The following is an 18,304-nucleotide window of genomic DNA, read 5'->3' as shown; positions in this document are numbered from 1 at the left end:
CCTGCAGAAGCAGCATCAGGAAGCTGGCTGCTCTGGTCTTCTGCACCTGATACTCACGCACCACTCAGCTTGCCATCCCCAGATCCCTCTCCCAAGGAAGAAAAAAAAAGTTCCCCGAAGCATGCACAGCCAAATCTCACCAACAAACTTGACTTTCCAGACTCGGTGAGGAAGGAGAAGGCTATCAGGACTAAAGGAACTCATCTTAGCACACATCTGCCCAAAGACAGACTTGGTGCCATCTGGACCGGCTAAGCCACCTTTACTCCTGGAGCGCTTAACCTAGAGAGAGAAAAAGAATGAAAGCCTAAGGGCAGCAGATAACACATTGTGAAAGCAGCTGTAGAGATGCATGCCTATGAGAGCCTCAAAACTCCCCCCACCCCACCTTCACTCTGGACTCTGAGACCGTCTGCACTTGGAGACTGGCCTGCCCTAGTAGCTCACATACACTGTAATTCCTTCTGTGTAGCACCTGGATGACTTGTGCCATAAGCAGGTCTCATAAGAAGGGGCAGTTACTTTACTACCTCTAGCAAACAAAAACAAATTCTGAGGCAGGTCCCACAGAAACAGAAGGGCTGTGGCTAATGGATCCTGCACCCAACTCCTGGGCTTCCCCACAGCTCCAGTCCTGAGTCAGTAGCAAACTTTGCAGCTTCCTTGCTACAGCACCACTGTGCTAGGAGCTGATGCACACAGATCTCTGCTGCAGCACAACACAAAACAAAGCTGTGTAGGCAACTCCATTCTGAACATCTAATGTCATCAGGACATTAGTGACATCATAGCAGCCTAACTGTGGCATCTGAACAAATACACTCTCAAGCAATGACGTGCACCATCATCACTATTCACACACAGCGCTAAAGGCAAGGTGGTGTTAATAACTGTTAATAACAACACCGCCTTTGTACAGATTTTCATACTCGGCACCATCAATGACTACACTGTAACTACCTCCACCTCACTACACAGTGCTTCTGGTAGACGGAGACAGATATTCAGAACTTACACTTAGACCAAGGTTCTCTAAAGGCTAAGCCAGATATACTACCTCAGGCATGGCTAACTTTCTTCCCTTTCTTCACCGCGCTGACCTCTGTGCAACTCCAGGTCAGTGTAGCTGTCACCACTACACACTCACTCTCTGTGCCCATGGTTCTTATCCTAAACTAACACTGAGAGATTAGGCTGAAAACCAATGTTGGTGTGGCTCCTCCTCCAAGTTCTACCTCAGCTGCTCGGTGTAAGATGATGACAGCTTGCAAAGTCTAAGAAAAACTAGCCATGTGAACATATTTTTATTATGAGTCCTCTAGCAAAACTTCACCATCTGTAGCCAACTTTCAGTGAATTCTAAGTCAAGCTTAAACTGCTAGCTTTCTTCAACAGCACAAAGAAGCACAATTAAGAGTATAAATCTAAGACAAATGACAACAAAAACACTACTTTCCTACAGCATGAACTTTTCTCTGTATAACAGACTCATTTTCATATCTACAAAGACTACTTCCTTTAAACTGCACAGCAACCTTTAAAGGGATTTGTAATCCCCAGAGGGATTACAGAAAGGAAAGGAGTATGTCCATAGATTTCCAGCTGCTACAGAACAGCCACAGAAACCACTAACTACTAGAGCCTACCTGCCCATGTTTTCTTAAAAAAATAAAAAACGTATTTGGACATGTTTACAAATTTGACGGTAGATAAACCTACCCACCGGTTGTCAACAGAGGCATGGGTGACTTTAGCTGATGTCAATTTGAATTTTCAAAATGAGCATGAATTAATTCTGTAGTGAATTTAAGCCAGGAGTGATGGTACTATAATCCTAGCACTTGGGAGGATAAAGTAGGAGTCTGAGGCCAGTTTGGGCTATATAGTAAGACTCCCCATTAAAACAACAACAAAACAACCCCCACCTCCTCAAACAAAAACTCTTGTTTATAGAAACCAATTTTTCAGAATTTCCTGGTATCAAATAGCATCATTTTCATAAGGGTAAAAAACTCACCGGAAGGCTCAAGGTACCAATCTTTCTGGACAGTCTATTGGTACTTAATGGTTACTAGAAGCAGAGGGTGTCACTCTCTTCAATAGGAGAACCACTGGTAACTAGTAAGCTGCCCCATGATCCAGTAAATAACCCCATCCACGTTCATGAGAACAACCCTAATTAAATTCTGTGAGTCACACAAATACCAAAGACAGGAAAGTAGAAGGGACTTGTAGGAAAGAAGGTTTCAACAGAAGCAGGTGTTAACTATGCTTCAGTCCCTTCCAGTACGCAGTGTTAATCCCTACTGAGTCTCATGAAGCTAGTGCTGAGCAGCATCTCCATAGATGACAGCACCAGGGCAGAGGTACCACACAGCCAATCTGACTCACTGCTGGCATGCTGAATTCACCTTAGACTCACTAAATTTTGGTGGAAACCTAATGCTATGCCAACATCTGTGGAGAACTTTCTACCTTTGGGAGATCTTACTGCACTACCTGTAGGCTCTGGTACCCAAAGACTATGGGCAATGGAAGAGCCCCAGTCTACAAGGCACACTGGTCTTAGAATGTCTGTGCACTTTTTTTCTCAATCTATCAATTGTTCTTTCAAACATATTAAATATTTTTAACATAAAATTAGGGACACAAAGACTAGTAGGAAGCAGCTATTATTAAAAATCTGCAAGAAAAAAAAAAAAGATGGCAAGCAGCAGCATGCCCACTGCAGCACTCCAGGCTCCAGGCAGTCAGGGTCTCATTGAAACCTCCAGCCATGGTCACCCCAGTGAGACTCCTGGCTCCAAGAAGCCTGTAGGCCTGTCTTAGACACTCAGATAGGAACCTGACCCAGAAATCTACAGTTTTCCTTGTCTTGCAAACTTCAGAAGGCACGTCATCCAAGGTGGGGAAATAAAAGCTTTTTCATGGATGTATTTAAACAGTCCATTTATTTGTGGAACTAGATGACCAAATTATAGCTAGCACTAAATACTATGACGTTCACCACCAGAGACGCCAGTTCCACCAATGTGGTCACATGTGCTGTCCAACAAAGGACAAGAGTTTGATCTCTTAATCCAAAATGCCCCCAAGTACAATTCAGGAAAAAATTCTTGTCATGTAATCAACATCAGGATAGAAATCATGTGTTAATACAAAGGTTCAGTAACAAAGAATTTGTTCTCTGTGGCTCTCTGTTTCTCATCTAAGAGGCGAGGCTAATTTCATTTGCGTATTAAATGTCAAATGCCATGCACTATTATAATCACTGACTGGGATTCCTCTGTGTTTTTAATTAAAACTTTCAAAGTATGAGTTTATGTGTACTCAGAAGCACTGTTAATTCAGAAATGGCCTGCTTTTCCATTCTTTTTCATGAGAGATGTTAGCAATACTGGCTTATTAAACTGGAAACCTCTCGGAGCCAGGTTATAAGGCTCACAGGAATGGGAAGTGTTAGAAGTAAAAAACTCAGCAATTTACAAGAGTGACTTAGCTTTGTGTATAACAAACGCACAAAGGCCACAGACAAGAGTGGCCATTATAACCCTGTAGGAAAATATGGCTGCTTCTTACTTTACCTTTTTTAAATTTCTCATTGTGTGTGCTATTATGCCAAGTAAATATTTCTTATTTTCATAGCTGCCACCGCCTCTCACCACAGAGCACTCCATATAGAAAGCCTGCTCCATAACCCTGAGTGCTGCTGTCCCTCACAACTATAGGGTCACCTCTAGCACCGTGACAGTATCATCTGTACAACTGTCAGAGAGAGGGACTGAACTACCTGGATGCGGTTCAGCTCCACCACAGGCCCGTGCTGGCGATCTCGCACCATGGTTGCTTGTACTACCTTTCGGAAAGCTGCTTCCTAAAACATAAAAAATAGACAGAGTTTAGAGTCTCAAATAGAAATCATCATATCTAGAGAAACCACATTACTGTTTCATAGCCTCTATTTCAGAGTCAGACTTCCTTGAGAAAAGAAAACTGCTCCTTTTCAGGTTGTGTGAGAGATGTAAGTAGCCTCACAAGCTATGTAAAGAAGCTGGAGAACTTGCAAGCATAATTGACAGCTGAGCAAAAACCTAAGTCCCTCAGGAAGAGCAGACCAGACAGCTGTGGCCTGGTAACCAAACTGAGGATTCCCTGCCAAACTACAAATGCAATCGCAGCAGGGTCTGATGTTGAACCTCTTAACTGCATCACAGAGCAGCTGTGAGTCAAGGAACTCACGGATCCAGGCAATCTTGGGGTGGGGAACATACTGTAAGCGGACACAGAAAGAAAAAAAAAAACAGGATGAAGACAGCCAGGACAATGTGGGTATCACAGTAAGGCTTTAGGCATCATCCAGAAAGGAACACTTAAGGAGCATTCAAAGCAAAGAGAGCCTCAGGTGGGTCTTGTGCCTCTTTGCTAAAGGGAAAACAATGTCTTCTTTCAGAGGTGGGGAGGCAGAGACCTGCAGAAGCACCAGGGCCCCTTGCAGATTCTAAGCACCTCTCTCAGATCAGACTCTAAAGAATTCAAGTACCAGATGGCCAAAGTGGGACATTGAGCAACCCCAGGGAGCACAAAAGAAGGAGAAGATTCAGTTTTAGTGGTAGAAAAACATCTAGCACCATGCCCCATGCACAATCTCACCTCTGCCTGCCTTCCTGCATGCCCATTCGCACCTGTGCTAAGCTCTTCCCTCAACAGAGCACTTTCCTGCTCTGAATCCCTGGTTGCCCAGGTCTCCTCTAGCGATCCTGTTGGAAGGGTTTTGTTTGTTTTTTTAAGGTCTTGGTATGTAACTCTGAACTCATTACGTAACCTAGAATAGGTCTCAAAATCACAATTCTCCTGCCTCCTTCTGCCAGGTCCACACCCAAACCCCTCACTTGTACTCCAAATCAAAGGCAAAAAAACTTCATACCTTTGCAATGCCTATTACCCATCCAGAGCCTGCTCAGCAGAGGCTACTCAGCTGCTGGGGGCCTTTCAGACACTCACTGTATGCTGCCCTCTACTGTTAACTGCCTCAGTGTAGGAGCCCCAACACCACTGTCTACGTTGTCCATGTTGAACTTAGTGGGAGCCCATCCAGAGTTCTTGCAGGAAGTGCGTGCTCACTCTACCTCATGCAGACTGCAACCTGCCACTTAAACCTTTTTCCCTCTCTACCAGAAAAGACCTTTTTCCTCTTTGCTGAATACTTGGAAGGATAAAACAAAGATGACAGAATCAACCTTGCTATTTTTTAACTATTGGAGAAACAGCTGAGATTAGTTTTCTTCTTGTACCTAGCAGCAGAGAGAGCATCTTCCCTTAGTTACCATCTTTACCACTGAGTACCCTCGGGCACAATGGACATAAAATGCACACAGCCTTACTGTTCAGTATAGCAAAGCCCATCTTAAAAGAGAATAACCATTTGAACATCACTCTAAAATATCTAAATTTTATTTTATCAATTAGAATAGACTATACTCCTTGATAACAACATGTATCTCAGGGATCTCAGAGTTAGAGAGGATCTTTAACTCACCTTTTGTGCTCTCACACCTGCTCTCACACTCAGCTAGGCGATGCTGAGTCCCTTCTAAGATCACATTAAGCTGCTTACCAGAATTTCAAAAACTTAACCTTTTACTTTCTCAGCCAGAGAAACTCTGATTAATAAAAAGTCAAAACCCATCCCATGACTTCTATATGCCAGCATTCCTGATTTTGTCCACTCCCTGCCCATTAACTCATTACATGGCAAGAAATCTCTACCTACACAACCTGGCACAGAGCTTCTCTCTAAGCCCCAACCCTCTGCTGAACATATGTGGGAGAAGAAATTACCTAATGATTTTCCCTCCTCTGTCAGTGGAATTGACCACAAACCCTCAAAGCCAGGCAGGCACAGAAAACCATGTGTACAAGGCTTGGCTTCATGGCTGTATTCTTTTGTTTGTTTGTTTGTTTTTTTTTTTTAAATGAACATGTTCTAAGTACTTAGAACCAGCTATCGTGAGATTCTCAAAGACCACTTGCTGAGTGAAATATAGTCTGCATCTACCATCCCAGAATAAGGATTTTTGTTGAGTAAAAGGTTACTGAAGGTGACAGTGCTTCTGTTCTAGATTGCTACAAAGTACCTTTCCCTGAGATATTAAGATCCCTCGAAGCGTGTCAAACCCAACTGAAGGCCCGAGTCCAGTTTCATCAAGAGAGCCCTCTAAGTCAAACATGGGGATGCAGGGACAAAAGAGCTCTGAGATGTGATGTAGCAGCAGCAGTCGGTTCCTTAGGGCAATGATAGGGATCTCCTGTAAATGGTTGTATTCCATGGGTACCTGAAACATTGAAGTTTCACTGAGTCCACTAAGTAGAAAAAGCACAAAAAGCCAAAAGACAGCCTTATGATTTCTGAGACTAGTCTGTAAAACTCATCATTTTCTTTCTAGCTAGTCTGATTATTTGAGGTAAATCATACAAACATTAAAAAATGTTAAATGTTAGTTTACAGAAATATACTTACCAAGAAACGTGTAGGCGATACATACTATCAGTTATTTTATATAGTTTACAACATGTAGAATAGAAGGCAACACACTGCTGAACAGATGATGTTGGCTGGCATGAGTATTAAGGCTCTTTTTTTCTACCTTTTTTGCTGTGCTGGTGATTGAACCCAGGGCATCATGCATGCCAAGCAAGTGAGTTATGCCCCTAGCCCAGTATTACAATTTTTTGTTTTGTTTTGTTTTGTTTTGTTTTTTTGAGATAGGGTTTCTCTGTGTAGCTTTGGCTGTCATGGACTCACTTTGTAGACCAAGTTGGCCTTAAACTCACAGAGATCCCCCTGCCTCTGACTCCCCAACTGCTGGGATTACAGGCATGCACCACTGTGCCTGACTACTATTATAGTTCTTAATAATGCTGTTTCATGGCATTATGAACTGAACTATTATCAATGGAACACCTCTATAAATATATAATGAAAGAATGAGTCATATGTGGCTCTACATGCATGATGGTATACTGCCACAATGTCACAATTCTGGCACACCTACCCAGCTAACACTGACCTGTGCAGGGAGCTTGCCGGCGCTGGCTGGCTTGCTGGTTGACCAGGCAAGGGTGTGTGCAGAACCACAGGCCACACGATTGACCTTCTTACCCTGAAGAGCAGCTACCAATCGAGGTCTCTGAATAGCATTTGTTGTTCCATCTCCTAGCTGGCCCTCATCATTGTCGCCCCAAGTGTAAACTTCACCTAAACAAAATAAACTTAAAGAACTTAGGTCACAGGAGCAGTGAATGCACAACTGCAATGTCTTCCCACCACAATGGCAATACTTACTACCCTTCTGCTATGTATTAGTGTTCACTTCTCTAAGCATCAGCTTCTACATGCCAACACACATTAATCATAAATCCAAAGATCTGTTCCCAGGACTCCCTATACATCTGTTGGTCAACACACCTTCTCTGGTCTGGTCTGGTTCATTAGTTCACTGGACCAGGTATGTAATGCCAGCATTTCTCCAACAGAACAAGTAATATAAAACTTAGGGAAATATTCCTAACAACCTAAACACTCCTAAATGCTAAACAGAAGAAGAAATGTCATTTTTAAGATGAACAAAATCCATATATTCCAAAGATATGTGCCCTTCTCTATGTACTCATAACCTAAGCATAGGCTGAATTCATCATTCATAATTTTCATCATACTTTCTGAATCTATGCTGGACCCAAACTGGGAAATACTACCATAAGAGCAGTCTAAGGATAAGGTCATGTGTTGAGTAGAACATATGAGGCTTATGCTCTCTGGCAACATCAAATGCAGTCTCCGCAGGGCAGGTCATGCAGCCACTAAGCATCACTTTCAACAATAGGATGGCTGTGTGATTAAGAACAATATGCCTATGTCTTGCCCTTTCCTGTTCTCCAAGAATTTGATTCTAAAGTCATAGGGTGAGTTCCTGAGCATGAATCCTCAGAAGATGTCTCTGCAAAGATGCATACAGGTAAGAGAGGAATTGAGAAAAGGAAGCTTCCATACTGGGGTGGCCCAGGGCATTGATCTGTGTGGCTGCATGGCAGCCTATGACAAAGCACAAGCTCATAGAAGAGAGGACAAAAAGAATTGTAGGATGCTTGTCACACAGTGAAGACTGACTAAACTATTATATGAGAGCTATAAGAATCCAGGTTTATCTCCAAAAGAGAAAGGAGTTATCCATGTGGAAAGCAAACAAACCAGAATGAATCCTGTGGGACTGAATCGAAGTAGGGGTGCATGTGTGAATGCGATCTTCAACCATAGACGCAAAGTGCAAGTATGTGTGCTTTTAACATATATATTTTCTGGCTCCAACCAAAAAGGTGGCCCAAAGAACATGGATACATATTTCAAAGATCATACTCATCACCTGAATCTATCTTCTACATATCAGTCTCTAAAGGAACAAGAGTACCTTAGGAAAAAGTAGGGGGTGAGGGCAGACAGAAGCTTAAAAGATAAAGTGGGATCGTCTTTTGTCCCAACTAGTATATATTAGTAATGAGGCAAATAAGGAGATAAAATCAGCCAAACGGCATAATTTGAACAGCAATACAACTAACAGCATTTACCAGAATCCAGGCTTATCACTAAAAGAGAAAGAAATTATAAATGTAGACACAGAAAAAGCCAGAATGAATTTTGGTACTGAGCTGTGTCAGGAAGCCTTAGGTCCCACACAGACACAAACAACTAAATGATTCAACCCTCGGTACCACTTGGGAAAAATGATAACAAATAAATAAGCTAAGAAAATACTGGACAAGAAAGGGGACATTTAAATAGATTTTCACTTTTCGTACAAATACCTAGCAATTACAAAGTATTTCCACAAAGGAAAATCCTGGTAGACCTAAACTTAAGCAAGCAGTTGGTGTTGACATGAGTGATGGAACAAAACAAACAAACAAACAAACAAACAAACAAACAAACCTCTAAGTCACTTGAAAGGATGACTTAGGAACAAAAGCAGAAAACTACTTTCCACATCCCCAGGGCCTGTCTTTTTGCATCTAGAAATCTGAATTTTCTCTCGAGACCTCAGTTCCCTTCCAAGACCCTCAGTTTGCTTCATTCTGGGCTCTGGTACCCAATCTCCAAGATTCAGGCCTCCTACCCCTGGTACCTCAGGACTTGGGATCCCAGCATTCAGGAGGCATCCTGCATCTATATAGCACCTGGGGTGAGCTTCCTGCAGATGTGAGCTACCTGGGTACCCTCAAGCCTTCCCAGAGCCAAAGGCACCCATGTCCTACCTTAAAGAACTCCTGGATCCACAATGTGCGGCCTCCCCTAACACCAAAATCTACCCAGTTCTCTCAACTCCCATCTTTCAAGTATCCAACACCACATGGAAAACTAAAGGGCCTTTGGTGCATAGGACAACACTACAACCTCCACAAGCCAGTGGACACGTAAATCCAAGGCCTCCTTCAAAGTTTCAGCCTCAATTCTCTGTCTTAAAAACCTCTAGGCTCTCAAGGAACTCCTGGTTGCAGCTCAGCTTGACTGCCAATCATCTGAAGGTTGACCCCAAAGGGGTGGTGGCTGTGGATCCTACTGTAAATGGTTGCCCCGCACTGGACTCAAGACAGAACCACAGTACAATGGCAGGTGGTTGTGGCAGTTCCTAGGACCAGGTAAACCAATGCCTTCATGCCCATCTACTGGTGCTACTCAAGATTGTGGACAGAATGATGCTGGTGCTGTGCTGGAGGTCTTGGCAGCAGGGGTGCTTGGAATGATGACCCCCCTTATCCCCAGAGTGCACTCGCTTGACTGTTTTCACCTCTCCCCACCTTTCCTGGAGAGATGCTATTGTGCCTGCTGATCATCCTGGTTTGTAGCCTGATTGGAGGTGCCGCCAGATTGGACCTGAGAGTCCTTGGACATGTTGGGGCTGTGCTTTTTCTGAATGTACTCAAGAGTGGGCTTGTCTTTGGCACTGCTGCTGGGCGCCTCCTTTACTACCATCAAAGGCTCATTTAGAGATACCAGGAGGTGCTATATTCCTTCCTAAATCTGGTGAAGAATATTTTCTCTTTTAAGCTGGTATCTGCTGCATTACACTCTTAAGATACCTTGTATGTACCAGAGATCAACACAGATTAACATCTGTAGAGAACAGCAAGTTGCCACCTATACACAAAGAGAGATCAAGGCAACCATGGTCCAGCTGGGATGGGAGGTAGAGGGCATGAACATCCTGAGCCTGGTAGTGTTTGTCATCACCTGAGGAAGCTGGGGCCTGATGGCAAGGTGCTCATTCCTTTCTTCTGGTTCTGGTCTCTAGGGTTATAGACATTTTGTTCCTGGTGGGCACCAAGATTGTGGGGATGAAATACAAATCTTCTTGAGCCTCAGCAAACAAATTCTAAATTGCCTGCTAGGCCACATCATCCAGAGGTTCCTAGTTGTAGCCCTTATCTACTTCATCTTCAACTGCAAAAACCTGTGCAAATTCCTGTGGGGCATCCTGTGGGGCCTGTCCACAGTCTTGTAGCTTAGCTATATTGCCCCTGTGGTGATGAAGGCTACAATGAATGGTGAAACAAAACACATGAGCTGCTTCATCCTGCCCATCAGCTCTAGAACTAACAGGGATGGGATGGTGGCAGCTCTAGACATCTTGTAGCTCAAGGGAGCATCCGTAGACTTTAAGATCATCACCATCCTGGTCATGCCTACGGTGTTCAGTGTAGGAGTGGTTAGCAACCATACAGAAGACATCTTCACATGCCGTCATCATGGAGGCAGTTAGCCTCCCTGCCAAGGATATCTCCTTCATCTGGGCTGTGAGTGGCTAGTAGACAAGTCCTGTACCAACCTCAGCATGGAAGTGGACAGGATGCTTTCCGAACAGGGCTGCTTCAAAGTTACATGGCTCATACATAGTTACAGAGCCTAGAGCCTGAGCTGATCCCAGTGAAGAATGAGGCATCTCTGAATCCACTACACCCACCCACAGAGAGGAAGACCCTCCTTAAACAGTACTGTGGGACCTGCCAGGGATGTCGACGTGTGGGAGAAGGAATCTGTCATGTGAACATCAAAAGAGACCTTCCACACCCTGCTGGTGTCACACTAGAAGTTAGGGTCAGGAGGACTGGAAAAATGGGCCAACATGGGCTGCTTACATATTCCAGGAAGCCTGCCTCCTTCTGGACAGGATATTAGAAGCTTCATTGCTGAGGTATATGTGCTTATATATGAATGTCTTCACACATCTCCCCCATCCTCAGTTCCCACTCACCTAAAAAATATGACATTACCCAACACCCAGAGCAACCCAGCCTACCCATCTCAGGGCATGGGGCACCATCTAGAGTTCCCTATCTTTGAAGGCAAGAGCATGGCAATGAAACGTTATCTTAATGGCCATAGCCGTGTGTGTGTGTGTGTGCGTGTGGTGCATGCACTGTGCTGTCAAGGTAGTCGCCTCCGTGACAGCAAACACTCCCATGACCCATGACTCCTGGGAATGAAGCCAAGAATAAATACTTTCACTTCAGAGGATTTTCTGTTTTAACAATAAAACTGTGTCAAAAAAAAAAAAAAAAAAAAAGTACAAGTTGGGAGTAGAGAGTGGTGGTGCACACCTATAATCCTATCACTGGAAAGTGAAGACAGGAGAATCAGTTGAATGTCATCCTCAGCTATACAGTAAAACAGATGCCAACATGAAACCTCATCTTAAAAAACAAAACAAACAAAAAGCCCTATAAGTGAGTCTTCAGAGAAAACATGAGAAAAGTCCAAATCCTAGGAAGAGCAAGAAGTACCACAGAGAAGAGATCCAGCAGTACATGGGGGATGGAAGCGAGTGTCAGGAAGAACGGGAGCAAGTGAAAGTGTGTCAGCCAGTACCCCATCTATAAAGAACACACTCGGGGCCTCCACACGTTCTCTGTCATGTTCTCCTGAGCTTTCCCTGTGATTTGTTTCAGAATCAGTCACACAAAAGCTGCCAAGGCTAGTTCAAACACTATGGTATTATTCTTCGTCCCTCCTTGGTTTTCTTAGCCTTATGTTTACTGCATTTTGATGTGGAATTATCAAGAAGAGCTTTGAGGTCTATGAAAGTATTTACAACTTAAAGAATTAGATTTTTTTTTCTTTATTAATTACACTTTACTCACTTTGTATCCCCTCTGTGGTTCCCTCCCTAGATTTTTTTTTTAAAGTGTATTTTAAGTGCTTCAGCAAGAACTACAATGTCATTTTGTCACAGGCCATATACTTTGGTTATTCATATATGAAATCCTCCCATCAATGATATGATTGTTTATGAAACTTATGAATGGCTTCAAAAAGTACACAACTTGGAAAGATTGCTTAAGTGGAAGCTGGTAGGATAGCTCTCCACTGCACAGCAAGCCCTCATGGCTTTTCTGGCTTAAAAGCACATTTAGTATCCTGTGGGGCTGTACTTTCTGGAGAGCTGGGGAGCATTTTCTTGCTCAAACTGTTGGAATAATTCAGTTATCCATTGGACAAAAAATCTGTTTCCTTGCTGGATGCTAGTCCAGGTCTCTGGACCCATAACGTTTGCCACTCTTAACTCCAATTTGAAAGCCAGTAACAGCAGGCCTAGAGTTCCCCACTTTGTAGATCTTTCTATACCTTTCTAGCCACCTCTCTGACTTGTTGTCTCCTTTTCTGATCTAAAAGACTTGGTGACAATGCTAAGACTTCCCACTAACCAACATTTCCAAATTGCAAGGTAGGCTCTTCAACAACCCTGATTCCATCTGGATCATCTCTGACTACTGTGTCAAAGTCCTCAAAGGTTCCTGTGACCCACTTCTAGGACTTAATTATAAGCCTCAATATAAAGTTACACTCACAGCTATGATTTGCTATAGGGAAAAGCCACAGTGTAAAACCAGGCAAGGGGATCTCTGGGACAAAAGTAGAAGCCAGATACAAGTTTCTATAGTATTGTCCAAATAGACATGCACAATACACTACTGTCCCACTACCAACATGTGATGACTAGTGTGAAATACTGTTTTGCAGGCATGATGGCACAGATAAGTCAGAATTTTCACTGGGGTGGACAATGGTCATCTGGAATAACTTAAACTCCAGATCCTAGAGGAAGGCAGGTATCAACACAGACCACATCGTACAAACAGTTCAGGCACAGTGAACCCTACTCATTATCTGAGGCATGAAGGAATCCTGTGAGGATAGAGCTCCCAGATGCCAAGGGCTGACCCACAACATGCCTATCTTCAGGATAATATCTCTGACTTTCTGAATAGCCACACAAGATAAATATTCATGAGAAAAACACCAGGGACTGAAGATGATGGGGTCAAACCCACCCTCAGTCTCTAGAACTACAGTACGAATTTTGTTAATCAACCTTAGAGTTACAGGCCTCAGTTTTCAGGCTTGAACCTACCATCCTCTGTGCAGCACACACAGTGCAGGGAGCCAGTGGCGATAGCAATGACTTTCTTCCCCTGCAACCCTTGGACCTGCCGAGGTCTCCGAACATGGTCATCGGACCCATGGCCCAGACGATGATAATCACCTTTGCCCCTGCATAAAAGGAAAGCATGCAACTTACTGAGCTATGGTCATCCGCATTCTACCCTGCCACCCTCCACCCGGCTACCCTGCTACCCTCATGGTTTAAGTTCTGCACTCCAACACCCAAATCACAGGGTGTCACAAAAGTTAACAAGAAGGCAGTTAAATTAGTTTCAGTGGTTTTAGGGGCTGGAGAGATGGCTCAACAATCAAGAAAACTTGTTCTTCTAGAAGACCCAGGTTCAATTCTTAGTGCCAATATGGTAGCACACTATCGTCTCTAAATCCAGTTTCAAAAGGATATGATGCCCTTTTCTGGCCTCTGTGGGCACCAGGCACACATATAGTACACAGACATGCATGCAGGCAAAATGCCCAAACAAAATTAAAATTTTAAAATACGGTTTTAGTGAGATTGCTCAATCTGACATACCATGTATAAACAGCTCCAGACTTGGTAAGTGCGACCGAAAACTGAGATCCACATTCCACTTTAACTACTCCAAGGCCAGTAAGAGAATCAATCTAGAAAGGGAAAGGCTCAATCAGACAGACTTCATCAAGGTCACTGCTATCACATTGAGACTTAACTAAATCTAGAAAGAACTCTGAAACTCTGTACTCATGTCAAACATTTCATTAATATTTGACATGTTAATACATTAATATTAATACAATATTAGCATCTAACGAAATCAAAGTAATTTCAGGAAGGAAGCAGAAATGTGATATAGCACAGTAAGACACTGAACATGTCATCAAGTGAAGTCTAAAGTCTTCTATCCCCAAGAATGACGTGAAGGTAGCAGTTTCCAATAAGCCCTGCTTGTCCTCAACTGTATCCAGCACTGTCAAGACTCCAAGACCCACAAGAAAGCAGCCACAGATAGCAGGTGTCAGACCCCGAGACCCTCAAGGAAGCAGCATCAGACAGCAAGGAATATTGGGGTCCCGGTCCTCTGACCAGGTTAGCATAATTAACTCATCCTCAGTTAGCATGCCTGTGACCTGTTTTGACTCCATGACCACCCAGTGCCTATCCTCTACTTATCTGGTCATTACTTCTCCTTATCAGCAATTCTGCTCCTTATGATCTCAGTGTATGTCTTCCTACTTAATCTCCTAATTAATTTTAAATCAATTTCAATTTAAAATTGATTTGACTAAAACTTCATTCTCTTAACTAGTCTGTCTGGATCTCTTGCCCTGTCACAGTGCCATCAGTAATAACCTCCTCCAGATTTTCCCATGTCCAATATCCTAATGCTTTAATGTAAAAAGCCTTCCTTAGTTAATGTAGTCCAAGGCAAACCATTTCCTTTCATGAAAGTAGAAAGTCTGAGCAACTAACTTAAAATGAGGTTAGCGTATATCTGTATTGAAAAAAAGGAAGGGTGACAGATGACTAAAGCGGAGCCACCCTGAGATTCACATGCAGCATTCAATGTTAGAGATTGGAATTTAATTTAATTTCTTTATTTTACAGAGTCTCATTATATAACCCAAGGTAAGCCTTGATTTTATAACCTGGAATACTGTGATTATGGCATATACTGCTATGCCTCACTGTGAATTTTCATTTAAAAACTTAAAACTTAATTAGACTAAAAAAGTCATTCTGAAATTAATAGCAATTGCACTGTGAAGCACAACTCCAAAATAAAAGCTACATGGTTGGACCCAGGACCCTCATGTGAGGGCTCGTGGTATGAAACACCCGGTCAGATTCCACCCCAGGATGTCTGTGTCCCCTGAGTCCCTCTGTTCCACACCTGTACTCAGCAAATAGGAAAATGATCACACATAAGTCCTAGTCTTCCTTCAAGTACCCCAACTGTACACCACCACCCTACTCACACACTGCAGAGCAAACTATCTAACACACTGACCTAATAGCATCTAGACACATTATCCCCTCAATCTCTACAGCAACCCACCAAAGACAGTCAAATCAGACTTCAGTATTGCTGAGTCACTCACTTCCTAAAAAACAACACAATGGGCCCCTAACTTAGGCCTATGGATTTGGTAGGTCATGGCCTCTTCTCTTTACCTTAAATCCATCATATCTACTAGAAGAAAGCTCTAGTCTATATGGTACATTAAATGATGCAGCCCCTATTTACTACTGTAAACTGAAGTGAGTGGAACCATTATTATCCCTCAAACAACCTATGGACTAATAAAACCACAGGCTCTTTGAAATGCTGCTGGATTACATGCCTTTCCCAAGTGGACACAAACAGCATTTAAGGTATCCAAATGTCCTGGCCCTTTCACTCACTTTTTTACTCCAGTGTACTTCCTGCAATGAACAGAATGTTCCTGAGAAACACACCGAAGGGAAAACAATTGGAGATCTGGGTTGCACAGACAGGAAATACCTTCATAGGCACTTTGCAACCGTCACTGCCTCCTCGGCCAAGCTTGCCATAGTCTCCATCTCCCCAGGACCAGACAGTATCATCATCAGTGAGGCACAGTGTCTGGGCATCACCACTGCCACAGGCAATGTCTATGACACGGTGGCCCTGTAGTGCTTCCACCTTCAGAAAAAAAACGGATGCAGGGTTCAGCTGACAGTACACAATGGAGATCACTGGGGGAAAAAAGGCTTTATAATAGTTACTTTATGAATGTTTATGACTTTACAAAGAGGGAATTTTAATATTTATTTAAGATAGAAATATGCTCCTCTATGTGTGAATAATATAAATTTATATTTATATGAAGAATATAAATCTAAACTGTAGGAAGCACACATAAGGGTCCCAATGAGCCAACCATGAAGATTGTTCATTTACACCTTTACAAGGAATGTTGTATCAACACAGTTTATTTCCATCAACAACAAAACATACTACAACCACTGACCCTAACATAAGAAGAACACAGTACCAAAGACAAACTGCCCCATCCCTCTTCAACACTCCAGCATGAGCAGACACTAGAGCCTGGACCTGGGCATTTAAACCCAGTACCTTCTCACCAGTTTTGGCTTTAACTGGTCCTCACTGTCACTGTGCCCCAGGCGGCCATATCGGCCTTTGCCCCATGTGTAGAGGTCTCCAGCTGCTGTAACACAGGCACTATGGGCTCCACCTGCAGCAACATCAACCACTTCAATTCCTCTCAGAGACTCAATGACACGAGGGCGGTCACATGGACTGCAATCAAATACAACAAATATAACAAATATATTTTATTCTTACATATTAAAATTTAAACATTTTTGTTTAAATTTAAAGAAAAACTTAAAACATTTCTATTTGCTACTTATTTATTTTTCAAAGTGTGCCTCTAAATATTCCCTCTCAGGCAAGTGATTATTAAGCCAATAAAGAAGAACCATTTAGGGAGCTAGAGTGATGGCTCAGTGTTAAGAACACTAGCTACTCTTCCAAAGGTCCTGAGTTCAATCCTAGCAAACACACGGTGGCTTACAACCATCTACAATGGGATCTGATGCCCTCTACTGACTTTCAGGTGTACATGCAAACAGAACATTCATATAAATACATAAGTCTTTTTTAAAAAGAAGAATCATTTTGCCCTGAAATCAAAATTTCGTGATTTCCTGTTTATCTTCTGTTATACAGGTTAACAAAATGCCAAAAAGTAGGGCTTTTACAGTTTTAAACAAGGCCCATGATGTGTTTTCATAAGGCCTATCTATAAGCCAGAGACTATTTTGTTCATGTACAGGTGGGTGATGGAGGTATGTGTGCGTTTTACCTGGCCCTTATGCACGATATTGATTTGTATTTTCCTAATAATGTCTGGTTATGATAAAGGTAATGATAGCTTTAAAAAATGAGTTAGTGTATAAGACTATAGTTTGGTGGTTGAGAATTTGCAAGCATCCTAAAAGCTCCCAAACAAACAGGTTTAGTGATACAGACCTGTAATGACAGGAGGCTCAGGAGGAAGATCATGGGTTTGAGGCCAGCCTGAGTAATTTTAAATATAAAAACCCTGTCTCCAAAAAGAAAAAGAAATCAGTGAAAATTCTTTCTCTTGAATGTTCTGAAAAAGGTTACATTACATCAGTATTCAACAGTCATTTGGTTTGGGAGATGTGTTTTCAGAAAATTATTATTTTTCTGAGTCTGTGGATTGCTGCTTTTTTGTTTGTTTTTGAGTTTGTCCAATTCTTCTAAAAAAGTCAGTTTGTTGCCATAAAGCTATTTCTTAAACTGTGGTCTCTGCTCTGTTTGAGACAGGGCTCAGTATTCAGTCCTCAGCTGCCTAGAGTACTCTATGTAGACCACAGAGAAGCCTGGTCTTTATCTTCTATCCTGTCTCTCCCCAAACACCCTGATTACAGGAAAACATAATCACACTTGGTTGCTGCTTCTAGGTTTTTTGTTTGCTTTTTGCTGTGGTGGTTGTTTTTGTTTGTTGTTTTAATTTTAAAGATCTATTTTACTTTGGTGGTCCCAAAGACTGAGCTCAGGGCGTGGGGTAAGCAAGGAAGGTGGGCAAATGCTTAACCACTAAGCTACATCCCCAGTCTTACTCTGTGATCTTTTAACACCTGCAAACTATGTATGGAAACCCTCATATCTGAAATTCCTGTGACCTGAAATCTCTTTTCACTATCAGTTTTGATAAAAGTTTTGCTAATTGTATTTACCTCCAAGAACCAGTTTTCCTAACTACTGGCCTTCTGTGTTAAGATTCTGACCCTTTTGTCTGCTCACTTTTGAGTTT

At 42.6% G+C, this 18,304-nt stretch overlaps 1 protein-coding gene across 5 annotated transcripts in view; it reads right to left on the bottom strand.

Moving 5' to 3' along the window:
* Herc2 (HECT and RLD domain containing E3 ubiquitin protein ligase 2) overlaps positions 1 to 18,304 on the bottom strand; it is a 180,137-nt gene that overhangs the window by 5,108 nt on the left and 156,725 nt on the right. For 4 of the 5 annotated variants that reach the window (XM_060367233.1, XM_060367235.1, XM_060367234.1 and 1 more), the window contains 8 exons: positions 16,581 to 16,758; positions 15,976 to 16,137; positions 14,025 to 14,116; positions 13,461 to 13,600; positions 7,068 to 7,255; positions 6,135 to 6,332; positions 3,791 to 3,874; positions 141 to 282 (listed from right to left, as the gene is read on the bottom strand). In XM_060367233.1, coding sequence (XP_060223216.1) covers positions 141 to 282; positions 3,791 to 3,874; positions 6,135 to 6,332; positions 7,068 to 7,255; positions 13,461 to 13,600; positions 14,025 to 14,116; positions 15,976 to 16,137; positions 16,581 to 16,758 — 1,184 coding nt within the window. Of the gene's footprint in view, positions 1 to 140; positions 283 to 3,790; positions 3,875 to 6,134; positions 6,333 to 7,067; positions 7,256 to 13,460; positions 13,601 to 14,024; positions 14,117 to 15,975; positions 16,138 to 16,580; positions 16,759 to 18,304 lie in introns of those variants that run through there. The other variant, XR_009585525.1, reaches the window with a different exon arrangement.

The sequence above is a fragment of the Meriones unguiculatus genome, chromosome 14, assembly GCF_030254825.1.
Source record: "Meriones unguiculatus strain TT.TT164.6M chromosome 14, Bangor_MerUng_6.1, whole genome shotgun sequence".
In the NCBI taxonomy this organism is placed as follows: Eukaryota; Metazoa; Chordata; class Mammalia; order Rodentia; family Muridae; genus Meriones; species Meriones unguiculatus.
Note: the sequence above shows the minus strand (reverse complement) of the source record. Positions and strands in the feature narration are given on the sequence as shown.